This window comes from Erinaceus europaeus, chromosome 6, assembly GCF_950295315.1.
Source record: "Erinaceus europaeus chromosome 6, mEriEur2.1, whole genome shotgun sequence".
Lineage (NCBI taxonomy): Eukaryota > Metazoa > Chordata > Mammalia > Eulipotyphla > Erinaceidae > Erinaceus > Erinaceus europaeus.
Genome location: NC_080167.1, coordinates 13,008,928 through 13,024,286, shown reverse-complemented (window position 1 = coordinate 13,024,286; position 15,359 = coordinate 13,008,928). Strand labels below are relative to the sequence as shown.

Here is a 15,359-nt window from a genome sequence, read left to right as displayed (position 1 = left end):
TCTCAAGGATAGACCATATGTTAGGCCACAAAGACAGCATCAGCAAAGTCAAGAGCATTGAAATCATCCCAAGCATCTTCTCAGACCACAGTGGAATTAAACTAAACCTTAACAGTCAACAAAAGATTAGTAATAGTCCCAAAATGTGGAAGCTCAAGAATACACTCCTTAACAGCTACTGGGTCAAAGAGGAAATCAAGGAAGAAATCAAAATGTATCGAGACTTCAATGAAAATGAAGACACAAGCAGTCAAAATATTTGATAAACAGCTAAGGCAGTACTGAGATGGAAGTTCATACCCATACAAACACACATTATGAAACAATACAAAGCACAAATAAACAGCCTGATTGCACATCTTAAAGACCTAGAAGAAGAAGAACAAAGGAACCCTAAAGTAACCAGAAGGACAGAAATAACTAAAGTTAGGGCAGAAATCAATTAACATTGAAAATAAGAAAACCATACAAAAGATCAACAAAAGTAAATATTGGTTCTTCGAAAGAGTGATCAAAATTGACAAACTTTTAGCCAGACTCACAAAACAAAAAAGGGAGAAGACCCAAATAAATCAGATAGTAAATGAAAGAGGAGATATCACAACAGACACCACAGAAATTCAACATATCATGAGAGGCTTCTATGAACAACTATATGCCACCAAGCTAGAGAACCTGGAAGAAATGGACAATTTCCTAGATACCTACGAACTTCCAGAACTAAGTAAAGAAGAAGTACATAACATGAACAGGTCCATCACAGCTAATGAAGTTGAAACAGTTATCAAAAATCTTCCCAAAAATAAAATTCCTGGACCAGATGGTTCTACAAGTGAATTCTACAAAACCTTCAAAGAAGAACTAATACCTCTACTTTTAAAAGTCTTCCAGAAGATTGAAGACACTGGAATACTCCCTTCCAGCTTCTATGACGCCAACATTACTTTGATACCAAAAGTAGACAGGGACACAGCCAAAAAAGAAAACTACAGACCAATATCTCTGATGAACATAGATGCGAAAATATTGAACAAAATTCTAGCCAACCGGATACAGCAGTATATCAAAAAGATTGTTCATCATGACCAAGTGGGGTTTATCCCAGGGATGCAAGGTTGGCTTAATATATGTAAATCAATCAACGTGATCCACCACATCAATAAAAGCAAGACCAAAAACCACATGGTTATATCAATAGATGCAGAGAAAGCCTTTGACAAAATACAACATCCTTTTATGATCAAAACACTACAAAAAATGGGAATAGATGGAAAATTCCTAAAGATAGTAGAGTCTATATATAGCAAACCTACAGCCAACATCATACTCAATGGTGAAAAACTGGAAGCATTTCCCCTCAGATCAGGTACTAGACAGGGCTGCCCACTTTCACCATTATTATTCAACATAGTGTTGGAAGTTCTTGCCATAGCAATCAGGCAGGAGCAAGGAATTAAAGGCATACAGATTGGAAGAGAAGAAGTCAAACTCTCCCTATTTGCAGATGACATGATAATATACATAGAAAACCTAAGGAATCCAGCAAAAAGCTTTTGGATATCATCAGGCAATACAATAAGGTGTCAGGCTACAAAATTAACATTCAAAAGTCAGTGGCATTCCTCTATGCAAACACTAAGTTAGAAGAAATTGAAATCCAGAAATCAATTCCTTTTACTATAGCAACAAAACAATAAAATATCTAGGAATAAACCTAACCAAAGAAGTGAAAGACTTGTATACTGAAAATTATAAGTCACTACTCAAGGAAATTAAAAAAGACACAAAGAAGTGGAAAGATACTCCATGTTCATGGGTTAGAAGAATTAACATGATCAAAATGAATATACTACTCTGAGCCATCTACAAATTTAATGCTACCCCCATCTAGATCCCCAACACATTTTTAGGAGAATAGAACAAATGCTACAAATGTTTATCTGGAACCAGAAAAGACCTAGAATTGCCAAAACAATCTTGAGAAGAAAGAACAGAACCGGAGGCATCACACTCCCAGATCTCAAATTGTATTATAGGGCCATTGTCATCAAAACTGCTTGGTACTGGAACATGAATAGACATACTGACCAGTGGAATAGAACTGAGAGCCCAGAAGTAAGGCCCCACACCTATGGACATCTAATCTTTGACAAAGGTGCCCAGACTATTAAATGGAAAAAGCAGTTTCTTCAACAAATAGTGTTGGGAAAAAATGGGTTGAAACATGCAGAAGAATGAAACTGAACCACTATATTTCACCAAATACAAAAGTAAATTCCAAGTGGATCAAGGACTTGGATGTTAGACCACAAACTATCAGATACTTCGAGGAAAAAGTTGGCAATACTCTTTTCCGCATACATTTTAAAGACACCTTCAATGAAACGAAACCAATTACAAAGAAGACTAAGGGAAGCATAAACCTATGGGACTACATCAAATTAAAAAGCTTCTGTACAGCTAAAGAAACCACTACCCAAACCAAGAGACCTCTCACAGAATGGGAGAAGATCTTTACATGCCATACATCAGACAAGAGGCTAATAACCAGAATATATAAAGAACTTGCAAATCTCAACAAAAGAAAACAAATATGGGTGGAGGACATGGACAGAATATTCAACACAGAAGTGATCCAAAAGGCCGAGAAACACATGAAAAAATGCTCCAAGTCTCTGATTGTCAGAGAAATGCAAATAAAGACAACAATGAGATACCACTTCACTCCTGTGAGAATGTCATACATCAGAAAAGGTAACAGCAGCAAATGCTCGAGAGGGTGTGGGGTCAAAGGAACCCTCCTACATTGCTGGTGGGAATGTCAATTGGTTCAACCTCTCTGGAGAACAGTCTGGAGAACTCTCAGAAGGCTAGAAATGGACCTATCCTATGATCCTGCAATTCCTCTCCTGGGTATATAGCCTAAGGAACCCAACATATCCATCCAAAAAGATCTGTGTACACATATGTTCTTGGCAGCACAATTTGTAAAAGCCAAAACCTGGAAGCAACCCAGATGTCCAACAACAGATGAGTGGCTGAGCAAGTTGTGGTATATATACGCAATGGAATATTACTCAGCTGTAAAAAATGGTGACTTCACCGGATTCAGCCAATCTTGGATGGACCTTGAAAAATTCATGTTAAGTGAAGTAAGTCAGAAATAGAAGGATGAATATGGGATGATCTCACTCTCAGGCAGAAGTTGAAAAACAAGATCAGAAGAAAAAAAAAAAAACAAGTAGAACCTGAACTGGAATTGGCGTATCACACCAAAGTAAAAGACTCTGGGGTAGGTTGGGTGGGTGGGGAGAATACAAGTCCAAGAAGGATGACAGAGGACCTAGTGGGGGTTGTATTATTATATGGAAAACTGGGAAATGTTATGCATGCACAAAGTGTTGTATTTACTGTTAAATATAAAACATTAATTCCCCAATAAAGAAAATTTTTAAAAATGCAAATAAAGACAACAATGAGATACCACTTCACACCTGTGAGAATATCATACATCAGAAACAGCAGCAACAACAAATAATGGAGAGGATGTGGGGGGTACTGTTGTACTGCTGTACTGCTAGTGGGAATGTCAATTGGTCCAACCCCGGTAGAGAGGAGTCTGGAGAACTCTCAGAAGGCTAGAAGTGGACCTACCCTATGATCCAGCAATTCCTCTCCTGCGGTTATATTCTAAGGAACCAAATATACCCATCCAAAAAAAGATTTGTGTATACCTATGTTTATAGGAGCACAATTTATAATAACCAAAACCTGGAAGCAACCCAGGTGAGTGGCTAAGAAAGCTATGGTATATATACACAATGGAATACCACTCAGCTATTTTAAGAGTGAGGAATTCACCTTTTCTACCTCATCTTGGATGGAGTTTGAAGGAATCATGTTAAGTGAGATAATCCAGAAGTAGAAGGATAAATACAGGATGAGCTCACTTATCGAAATAAGTTGAGAAATAAGAACAGAAAGAAGAAACACAAAGTAGAACTTGGTCTGAGTTTGGTGTATTGCACCAAAATTGAGGATTCAGGGGATGGGGGCTTTCAGGTCCTGTGCATGATGATGAAGGAAGACCTAGGTTGAAGTTAAGAGTGTTTTGCAGAACACAGAAATTTTACACATATATCAACATCTGCATTTAATATAAACCACTAATACCTCTAATAAAAAATAAAAATAAATAATAATAATAAATATAACAGCATCCAGGGAGGTAGCAAAGTGGTTAGTGGATCAAAGACATGGATCTTAGGCCAGAAACACTAAAATCTATATAATAACTCAGGTGATAGGTGTGGTGTGGAACTATACACTATAATCTTACAATCTTATAACCTACTATTAATCACAAATTTTTTTTTAAATTTATGCCTAACAATACCCCTTAAGCTCTTCCAAATATCAAAAGCACAGGAACTCTTCCACTTTTATGAAGCCAACATCACACTAATACCAAAAATGGATGGAGACACAACAACAAAAGAAAACTACAGACCGATATCCCTGATGAACATAAATACATACATATTCAACAAAATTCTAATCAATGCATACAGCAGTGCATTAAGAAGATTGTGTGGGGGCTGTTGGTAGTGCACTGGGTTAAGTGCACAAGGCACAAAGTGCAAGCACTGGCATAACAATCCCAGTTCCAGCCCCTGGCTCCCCACCTGCAGGGGGGTCGCTTCACAGGTGGTGAAGCAGGTCTTCAGATGTCTATCTTTCTCTCCCCCTCTGTCTTCCCTTCCTCCCTCGATTTCTCTCTATCCTATCCAGCAACAACAATAGCAATGGAAATAATAACAATAACAACAAGGGCGACTCCAAGGGCAACAAAATGAGAAAAATAGGGGGTCGGGCGGTGGCGCAGTGGGTTAAGCATACGTGGCGCAAAGCACAAGGGCTGGCGTTAAGGATCTGAGTTAGAGCCCCGGGCTCCCCACCTGCAGGGGAGTCACTTCACAGGCGGTGAAGCAGGTTTGCAGGTGTCTATCTTTCTCTCCCCCTCTCTGTCTTCCCCTCCTATCTCCATTTCTCTCTGTCCTATCCAACAATGAACAACATCAACAATGGTAATAATAATAACCACAATGAGGCTACAACAACAAGGGCAACAAAAGGGGGAAAAAATGGCCTCCAGGAGCAGTGGATTCATGGTGCAGGCACCGAGCCCAGCAATAAACCTAGAGACCTGGAGGAAAAAAAAATGAGAAAAATGGCCTCCAGGAGCAGTGGGTTCATGGTGCAGGCACCAAGCCCCAGCAATAACCCTGGAGGCAAAAAAAAAAAAAAAAAAAAGGAAGGTTGTGCACCGTCATCAGGTAGGGTTTATCCCAGAAATGCAAGACTAGTTCAATATATTAATTCAATAAATGTGACCTGCCACATCAACAAATGTAACACCAAAAACCATGTGATCATTTCAACAGATGCAGAGAAAGCCTTTGATGAGGCCCAACATCCTTTGATGATCAAAACATTTAAAAAATGGGGATAGATGGAAATTATTCAAGCTAGTTCATTCAATATACAGAAAACCAACAGACAACATCATGCTCAATGGTGAGGAACTGAAAGCATTCCTTCTTCAGTCAGGTACAAGGCAGGACTGACCATTATCACTACTAGTCAACATTGTCTTGGAAGTCCTAACCATAGAGACTTCAAGCAAGAGAAAGGAATCAAAGGGATACAGATTGGAAGAGAAGAAGTTAAACTGTCCATATTTGCAGACGGCATAAATATATATATTCCTAAAGAGTCCAGTAGAAAACTCCTGGATATTATTGAGCAATATGGTAAAGTGACAGTTTACAAATCAATATACAAAACCAATAGCATTCCACTATGTAAACCCTAAATTAGAAAAAGAAAATATCGGGAGTCGGGTGGTAGCACAGCTGGTTAAGCGCAGGTGGTGCAAAGCACAAGGACCGGTGTAAGGATCCTAGTTCAACCCCCTGGCTCCCCACCTGCAGGGGAGTTGCTTCACAAGCAGTGAAGCAGGTATGCAGGTGTCTTTCTCTCCCCGTCTCTGTCTTTCCCTTCTCTCTCAATTTCTCTCTGTACTATCCTACAACAACAACTGCAGCAACAACAACAATGGAAAAAAAATGGCTGCCAGGAGCAGTGGATTGTAGCACAGGCACCAAGCCCCAGTGATAACCCGGGAGGCAAAGAAGGAAGGAAGGAAGGCAGGCAGGCAGGCAGGCACCATACTCATGGATTGGAAGAATTAGCATTGTCAAAATGACCATCCTACCCAGAGCCATATACAGATTTAATGATATCCCAATCAAAGTATCAACAAACTATAGAACAGAAGTTATAAAAAAATTTATCTGGAACCAAAAAAAAAACCCAGGATTCACAAATCAATCTTGAGGAAAAAGAGGAAGACCAGAGGCATTATATTACCTAAACTAAGCTATACTACAGAGCTACTATAATCAAAACTGTTTGGTATGGGAACTAGAATAGACACACAGACTAGTGGAATAAAATCAAAGATCCAGAAATAGGCCCACACAACTATGGCCAACTAACTTTTAACAAAGGAGCCCAAACCACTGAAGGGTGAAAGAAGAATCTCTTCAACAACTGGTATTGGGGAAATCTGATTAAAACATGCAAGAAGCTGAAATTGAACCATCACATACCACTGTGCACAAAAGTCAGTTCCAGGCAGACCAAGGACATGGACATTATGCCAGAAACTACCAAATACATAGAAGAAAACTTCACCATCTATGCTTCAAAAAATCCTTCAAGGCAGGGATAGACAGCGTAATGGTTATGCAAACTCTCTTGCCTGAGGCTCCAAAGTCCCAAGTTCAATCCCCTACACAAGCAGTGAAGCAGGTCTGCAGGTGTCTATCTTTCTCTTCCCCTCTTTGTCTCTCCCTCCTTGATTTCTCTCTGTCCTATCCAGCAACAAAAACAGCAATGGTAACAATAAGAACAAGGGCAACAAAATGGGGGGGGGAAGGAAAAACAAAAACAAAGATAAACCAATAAGCCTACATAAAATTGAAAAGCTTCCACACAGGAAATAGTATCATCACCCAACAGGTTAAGTGGTTAAAAAAAATGGTATAGATACATGATGGAATACTACTTGGCTGTTAAAACTGATGAAGTCTGGATGAAGCTTGAAGGAATCATGTTTAGTGAGATATGTCAGAAAAAGAAGAATGAGTATGGGATGATTTAACTCGCAGACAGAAGTTGAAAAATAAGAACAGAAGGGAAAACACAAAGCAGAACAGAACTTGGATTGGGTTTGGTGTACTATACCACAGTAAAAGACTCTGGGGTGATGAGCAGGGGCAGGGAGGGGAAGGTTCAGGTCTTGATGCACGATGGCAGAGGAGGATCTGGAGGGGTTGAATTTTTATGTGGAAAACTGAGGAATGTTACACATGTACAAACTACTATATTTTACTATTTACTGTAAACCGTTAATTTCCCCAATAAAGAAAAAACGATGAAGCCATCTCCTTTGCATCACCTTGGATGGAACCTGAAGATATGTTAAGTGAGATAAGCCAAAAGGAGAAGGACAAATACTAAATGATCTCACTTATTAGAGGGATTTAATATACAGGGACAGGGAGAGAGAACACAAAGTGAAATGTGCACTGGGCATGGTGTATTGCATCAAAGCAAAAGACTCCAGGCAAGTTGAGGGAGGGAGGGGTGAAGAGAACTTGGGGATCCTGGTGCATAATAAAACTGTACCCATGTTAATACCTGTACTATAAACCATTAACCCACTCAATTAAAAAACTGGTATGCACTTGTAAGGATCAAGCCCAGGACCTCAGGTGTACAAAGCATATGCTCTATTGCTGAGTCACTTCCTAAGCTAAGAATAACATTTTAAGCTAGCTGTACTTTAAAAACATCAGATATTATTCTTTTAACCATATAAAGCCTCTGTTCCGAGTAAGTGTGCTAGAGAATTCCAGACAGATGGCACAAAGATCCCACTACCCTATGACTTAGCACAAGTTTGTAACTGTTAATAGGTAAAACATTAAAACTGAATATGAAATAAACCCTGGAGGGGAAAGAAAAAAAAAATCAAAGCAGCCAAATCAGCCTTTGTGTTCAAGAACATAATTCTGGTTACTGATTACTACTATATATATTTATTTATTATATGTAACTATATTATATACATGTTGTATATTATATATAGCTATATAATATATAATTATATATGTAAACTTAGTCATTAAAATATACCTGAAGTCTTTTGCAGGGAAATGGAAGACAAAAACATGCTTAATTCCATTCATAATTGGAAAGCCATTACATTCTAGTTGCAGGAGAAAAAAAGTTATTAAACAATAAAAATTTATTGTGTTCCTTATTATTAGATAGGACAGAGAAAAACTGAGTGAGGAGAGGAGCTAGAGAAGGAGAGAGAAAGATAAGACACCTGCAGACTTGCTTGTTCCTTACTAAAATGAAGAAAGATTTCAAGTATAGGAAATAGCTCAACTAGTACAGTGTAGGTCTTGTATGCCTGAGAGTACTAGCTCAAACCCCTGATGCTACATGTACTGGAGTCATGGCTCTGGTTTGTCTTTATTTCTCATGTGAAACTGTCTCTAGTTCACACAAGATAAAATAAATCTTAAAAAAAAATAATGATACAAAGCATCACTCCTCCTACACTTAACAAGCTACTACCTTGAAGGCAGGACAAAGACATGTATGATACAGCCCATGCCTTTAAGGAAAATGTAATCAGTATCAAAATACAACACAGTGCTTGGTAATGAGAAAGATATTTTTAAAAAGTCTAAACATGATCCTCAATATGAAAAGAAAATCTCTTAAAACATTTTTTTAATATGGTAGGACAGAGAGAAATTGAGAGGGGAGGAGATAGAAAGAAAGAGAGAAAGAACCTGCATTTCTGTTTCACCTCTAGAGAAGTATCCCCCCCTGCAGGAGGGGGAGTGGAGGCTCAAACCCAGGTCCTTGAACATGGTAGCATGTGCGCTTAACAAGGTGTGCCACTGCCCGGCCCCCTAGAACAAACATTTTACCTGAATTTAAATGAAGAGATGGTGGGAACAGGAACAGAAGAGGAGACATGAGTAGGGAGACACTGTAAAAAGCTCAAGACCACTTCACAGCAAAAGAAACCACTACCCAAACCAAGAGACCCCTCACAGAATGGGAGAAGATCTTTACATGCCATACATCAGATAAGAGTTTAATAACCAACATATATAAAGAGCTTGCCAGACTCAACAACAAGACAACAAATAACCCCATCCAAAAATGGGGGGAGGACTTGGACAGAATATTCACCACAGAAGAGATCCAAAAGGCCGAGAAACACATGAAAAAATGCTCCAAGTCTCTGATTGTCAGAGAAATGCAAATAAAGACAACAATGAGATACCACTTCACTCCTGTCAGAATGTGAGACATCAGAAAAGGTAACAGCAGCAAATGCTGGAGAGGGTATGGGGTCAAAGGAACCCTCCTGCACTGCTGGTGGGAATGTCAATTGGTCCAACCTCTGTGGAGAACAGTCTGGAGAACTCTCCAAAGGCTAGAAATGGACCTACCCTATGATCCTGCAATTCCTCTCCTGGGGATATATCCTAAGGAACCCAACACATCCATCCAAAAAGATCTGTGTACACATATGTTCCTGGCAGCACAATTTGTAATAGCCAAAACCTGGAAGCAACCCAGGTGTCCAACAACAGATGAGTGGCTGAGCAAGTTGTAGTATATATACACAATGGAATACTACTCAGATGTAAAAAATGGTGACTTCACAGTTTTCAGCCGATCTTGGATGGACCTTGAAAAAATCATGTTGACTGAAATAAATCAGAAACAGAAGGATGAATATGGGATGATTTCACTCTCAGGCAGAAGCTGAAAAACAGGATCAGAAAAGAAAACACAAGTAGAACCTGAAATGGAATTGGCGTATCGCACCAAAGTAAAAGACGCTGGGGTGGGTGGGTGGGGAGAATACTGGTCCATGAAAGATGATAAATGTCATAGTGGGGGTTGTATTGTTAAATGGGAAACTGGGGAATGTTATGCATGTACAAACTATTGTATTTACTGTTGAATGTAAAACATTAATTCCCCAATAAAGAAATAAAAAAATTAAAAAAAAATTTTAAAAAGCTCAAGACCAGGCGGTGGTGCACCTGGTTGAGTGCACCTACTACTGAGCACATGGACCAAGCAAGGATCCTGGTTCAAGCCACCAGCTCCCCACCTGCAGAAGGAGACATTTAACAAGTGGTGAAGCAAGTCTGCAGGTGTCTTTCTCTCTCCTTCTCTATCTCCTCTCCTCACTCAATTTTTCTCTGTCCTATCTAATAAAATGGGGAAAATGGCTACCAGGAGCAATGGCTTCGTAGTGCTATCCCCAGCTAACCCTGGAGGCAATAAATAAATAAAAATAAAAACCTCCTTGAGGAGACTCTGGATCCAGGTCTATCCTGATGCAGCAAAGAGACCTAAAACAACTCATATAATCCTCTTGTAAAAATGCTGCTTCCCATTTCTACTTAGATGAAATCGAGTTACAAAGAATATGAAAAGTGACCTTTACAGAGAAATGAAGTCACACATACTCAATTAAGTATATCTGCCCCACATCTTGTTTTTATTGTGGTTTTGACATTGGCTGACTTAAGCCATTTTCTTCTCTCAAGTTGTCTTTCTGTGCCACTGTCTAATTAGCTAATCAATAATTTCTTCAGTGATTTCCAATGGATTTCTCCAGTTCACTATAATTATTTTTATTTAAAAGGTAATATTTGGCTATTTCAGTTTTTAAGTGTTTTTTTAAAATCTTTTATATTTATTTTCCTTTTTGTTGCCCTTGTTGTTTTTTATTGTTGATGTAGTTATTATTGTTTTTGTTACTGATGTCATCATTGTTAAAAAGGACAGAGAGAAATGGAGAGAGGACGGGAAGACAGAGAGGGAGAGAAAGACACCTGCTGACCTGCTTCACTGCCTGTGAAGTGACTCCCCTGCAGGTGGGGACCTGGGGCTGAACTGGCATCCTTCTGCCTGTCCTTGCGCTTTGTGCCATGACTCCTGGCTATTTCAGTTTTTATTCTCTTCTTCATTTGTAATATCAAACTAATAAATTATGACTGATAGAGACAGGAAGACAGGGAGAAAAACAGCGAGAGCGAGAGCAAGAGAGACATACAGACACGGAGAGAGATCTCAAGCTAGAGACCATAGTACTGAAGCTCCTTTCAATGTGGTGGAGGCCAAGCTTGAACCTGGGTCACATACATGGCAAAGCAGTAAACTCTCCAAGTGAACTATTTCACCTACCCTAAGATAAATATTAATTTTTTTTATTTATTTAAGAAGCTGGGAGATAGCTCACCCAGTAGAGTACATGCACTAGGACCCAGGTCAGAGCCACTGGCAGTATGTGCAGTACTGGTGAGAAAAAAATAATAACTTGGAGATGGAGGTGGATGCCTGGTAGTGTGCACATATATCTAGAATATAATAAATTATATTTAATTAAAAGTTGTTTAATTTGAGGTGCATTGTAGTTTTGAGCTGAACTTTTGAAAAATCCTTGCTGGGGGGGGCCGGGTGGTGGCACACCTGGTTGAGTATACATGTTACAGTGAGCAAGGACCCAGGTTCGAGCCCCCGGTCCCCACCTGCAGAGGAAAAGCTTCATGAGTGGTGAAGAAGGACTGTAGGTATCTCTCTGTCTCTATCCCTATCTCCCCATTCCTCTCAATTTCAGGCTGTCTCTAGCCAATAAAAAAATAAAGATAATAAAAAAAATCCTTGCTTAGCTATTTACAGTATAATTTGAACAAGATATTTTCTGACTCTGAGCCTCAATTTCTGCAAAATGGAGTTATAGGAGGTGGCACACCTGGTTAAGCACACACATTACAGTGTACAAGGCCCCAAGTTCAAGCCCTGGGACTCCACCCGCAGAGGGAAAACTTCACAAGGGGTGAAATAGGGCTGTAGGTGTCTCTCTATCTCATTCCCTCTCTATCTCCCCCTTCCCTCTCAATTTCTCTATACCCAATAAAAAGAAGGGGGAAGGAGAAGAAGGAGGATGAGGAGGAGAATGAGGCGAAATAGAAGAAGAATGCAAAATAGGGTTATAGCATCCTTCTTATAGTAAAGGACCAGTAATAAAATACATAAAACACAGCAGAGCTGGAACTCAGTAAATGCTGAAACACACAAAGATATTCTATTTATTTATTTATTTATTTTTATTGCTGAGTTATTGCTGGGGTTCTGTGCCTGCACTATGAATCCACTGCTCCTGGAGGCGATTTCCCTCCCCCTTTTGTTGCCCTTGTTGTTTATCATTGTTACTGCTGTCGTAGTTGTTGGATAGGACAGAGAGAAATCGAGAAAGGGGGGAACACAGAGAGGAGGAGAGAAAGATAGACACTTGCAGACCTGCTTCACCACTTGTGAAGCTATGCTCCTGCAGGTGGGGAACCAGGGGCTCAAACTGGGATCCTTAGACAGGTCCTTGTGTTTGGCGCAAAGTGCACTTAAGCCACTGCGCTACCGTTCAGCCTCCCAAAACTATTTTTATAATCAAAGTGAAACAAAACCCCAAAATACTAGTTTCTATATATAAAAGCTCTCCAATCTATACTTTGAACATTATTTTTCCTAATTTTGGTTTTGTTTTGATTTTGTCTGTGATATAACTTACATTTATTTTAAAATCTTTATTGAGCTAGCAAATTTATCTTCCTGCTGCTCTTAGAATCAGAACAAGTTTCTGACTTGATTTTTTTAAAACAATGAACAGTTTTAAATAGAATTAATTTTTGCTCTGTCACCATAAATAGTAATTACTTAGATGGCTAGAGGAATAAAACAAATACTGTTTCTGTAGCAGTCTTTGAACTACTTCCTACCCCACTGGTAATTTTACTAAGTTATCAACACCAGAAAACTCATCTCCAGACAAAACCTTACAATGCTGAGAGTCAATATAGGACTCAAACAATAAGCTTTTACTTAATATTGATCACTAATATATACCTTAAAGATCTACATTTAGTAGATATTCTCTCAGAATTCAACACTGTAGTTAACTATATATACAGGGAGACCTAGTGACAGTGTGTAAAAGTATCTCAATGTATCATAATGACAAATTTATAAGTAATTTATATAGTCATTCTATCACTTTTAGGTAATACCTGTTACCTACTTCAAAGACTAAACTGATAAAATCCAGCGTGTGTGTGCGTGCACACACACACACACACACACACACACACACGTGCTTACCTCTGGAGATTTCTGTATATTCTGGAATACAGAGTAGGCAATAAGTGAACTTGATCCTATCACACTGACAAAGACAAAAAGATGGTTGTTAAAATATGATAATTACATGGATGCAGAGGTTACATAGGCTCCAGTGATGAATATGGGCCCCAGAACAAATTGGTGGGGTTTACAGTTAACAATGTTTATATACTTTTCCCATATTTGGAAGCTACTCTCTATCTCCCCTGATCCAGCTTTCTAGTACTTTCTGACACCATCTCCCCAGACAATACTTTTGGTCCACCTGCATATTAGATGTCAGGCACAAAAACTAGTAAAGTCATGGACCCCTTGAAAGACAACCTAAAATAGACCAACTAGTTTTTTACAAAATGGAGACCCATTTTGAAATGAAATCTCATTTGCTATATTCTTCCCTTTAGATTCCTTATTATTTAACTATTTTTCTGCTTTAAAACTTTTTTTTAAAGACTTTAATTTATTCATGAGACGATAGGAGGAGAAAGAGCCAGCAGACATCACTCTGGCACATGTGCTGCCGGGGATCGAACTCAGGACCTCATGCTTGAGAGTCCAAAGCATTACTACTGCGCCACCTCCCGGACCACAGAAATATTTATTTATTTATTTATTCCCTTGTGTTGCCCTTGTTATCTTATTGTTGTAGTTATTATCGATGTCGTTGTTGGATAGGACAGAGAGACATGGAGAGAGGAGGGGAAGACAGAGAAGAGGAGAGAAAGCTAGACACCTGCAGACCTGCTTCACCGCCTGTGCAGGTGGGGAGACGGGGGCTCAGACCCGGATCCTTTTGCCGCTCCTTCCGTTTGGCGCCACCTGCGCTTAACCTGCCGCGCTACTGCCCGACTCCCTGTATCTTAATGTTTTTTTCAAACACCAAATTCCAGATGCTATCATGATGCCAACCTGACTTCTCTGGGCAGACGACCCCACCAATGTGTCCTGGAGCTCTGCCTCTCCAGAGCCCTGCCTCACTAGGAAAAGAGAGACAGGCTGGGAGTATGAATCGACCTGCCAATGTGCCCATGCCCAGTGGAGAAGCAATTACAGAAGCCAGACCTTCTACCTTTTGCATCCCCATAATGATCCTGACATGATCCCAGAGGGATAAAGAATGGGAAAGCTATCAGGGAAGGGGATGGGATACAGATTTCTGGTGGTAGGAACTGTGTGGAACTATATTCCTCTTATCCTATGGTTTCGTCAATATTTCCATTTTATAAATAAAAAATAAGATAATTATAGCTCCTTTATTTTTGCTACTGATTTTTTGTTATAACTTTATTGGCAATTCACATTAGTTTATATTAAATAAAATGCACATATTTTAATAAGGAATAGTTCATGAATTTGTATACCTACTTATGGAGGGCTCATGCTAATCTCTATATTCTTCCCATATAAAAAATATGTAATTGTTTATTTGTTCATTTATTGGATAAAGACAAGAAGAAATTAAGAGGGGAAGTATAGAGGTAGAGAGACACCTACAGCACTGCTTTACCACTCGTGAAGCTCCCCACCTGCAGGTAAGGTGTGGAGATGTGAACCCAGATCCTTGTGCTTGGTTGAATGTGAACTTAATCAGGTGCACCACCACTTGAGCCCTTTCCCCATTTTTGTAAAATACATGTTGCTAAAGCAGGTCCTTTATTATGAACTTGGCAAATCAATTCTGTTTACCAAGTTGTCCTTGATTTCCAGAAGTTTCCCTTCAATCTGTTTTTTAGTTAATGTCACATTTTACTAATGAGAAGATATTAAAAGGGTAAAGTATAGCATTTCTAACTAAAGACTAAAAGCAAATCACGAGTGAAACAATGTAGAAAACTGCATAGTTCTCCAGTTTTGCTTACACTAGATTGTCACATTACAGAACATTAAATAAACTTACCTCAGAATAGCCATAACAAATTGTATCCATTGTATTGCAGAAAAAAACTAAATAAAATAAGAGAATATAGTTAAGTTTTTTACATTTAATATTCAACCATACTCTGATT

At 39.1% G+C, this 15,359-nt stretch overlaps 1 protein-coding gene across 4 annotated transcripts in view; it reads right to left on the bottom strand.

Moving 5' to 3' along the window:
• TMEM116 (transmembrane protein 116) overlaps window positions 1-15,359 on the bottom strand; it is a 163,495-nt gene that overhangs the window by 140,531 nt on the left and 7,605 nt on the right. For all 4 annotated transcript variants that reach the window (XM_060193079.1, XM_060193080.1, XM_060193081.1 and 1 more), the window contains exons 2-3: window positions 15,251-15,297; window positions 13,333-13,396 (exon numbers count right to left, since the gene is read on the bottom strand). In XM_060193079.1, coding sequence (XP_060049062.1) covers window positions 13,333-13,396; window positions 15,251-15,264 — 78 coding nt within the window. In that variant the 5' untranslated portion in view covers window positions 15,265-15,297. The remainder of the gene's footprint in view (window positions 1-13,332; window positions 13,397-15,250; window positions 15,298-15,359) is intronic.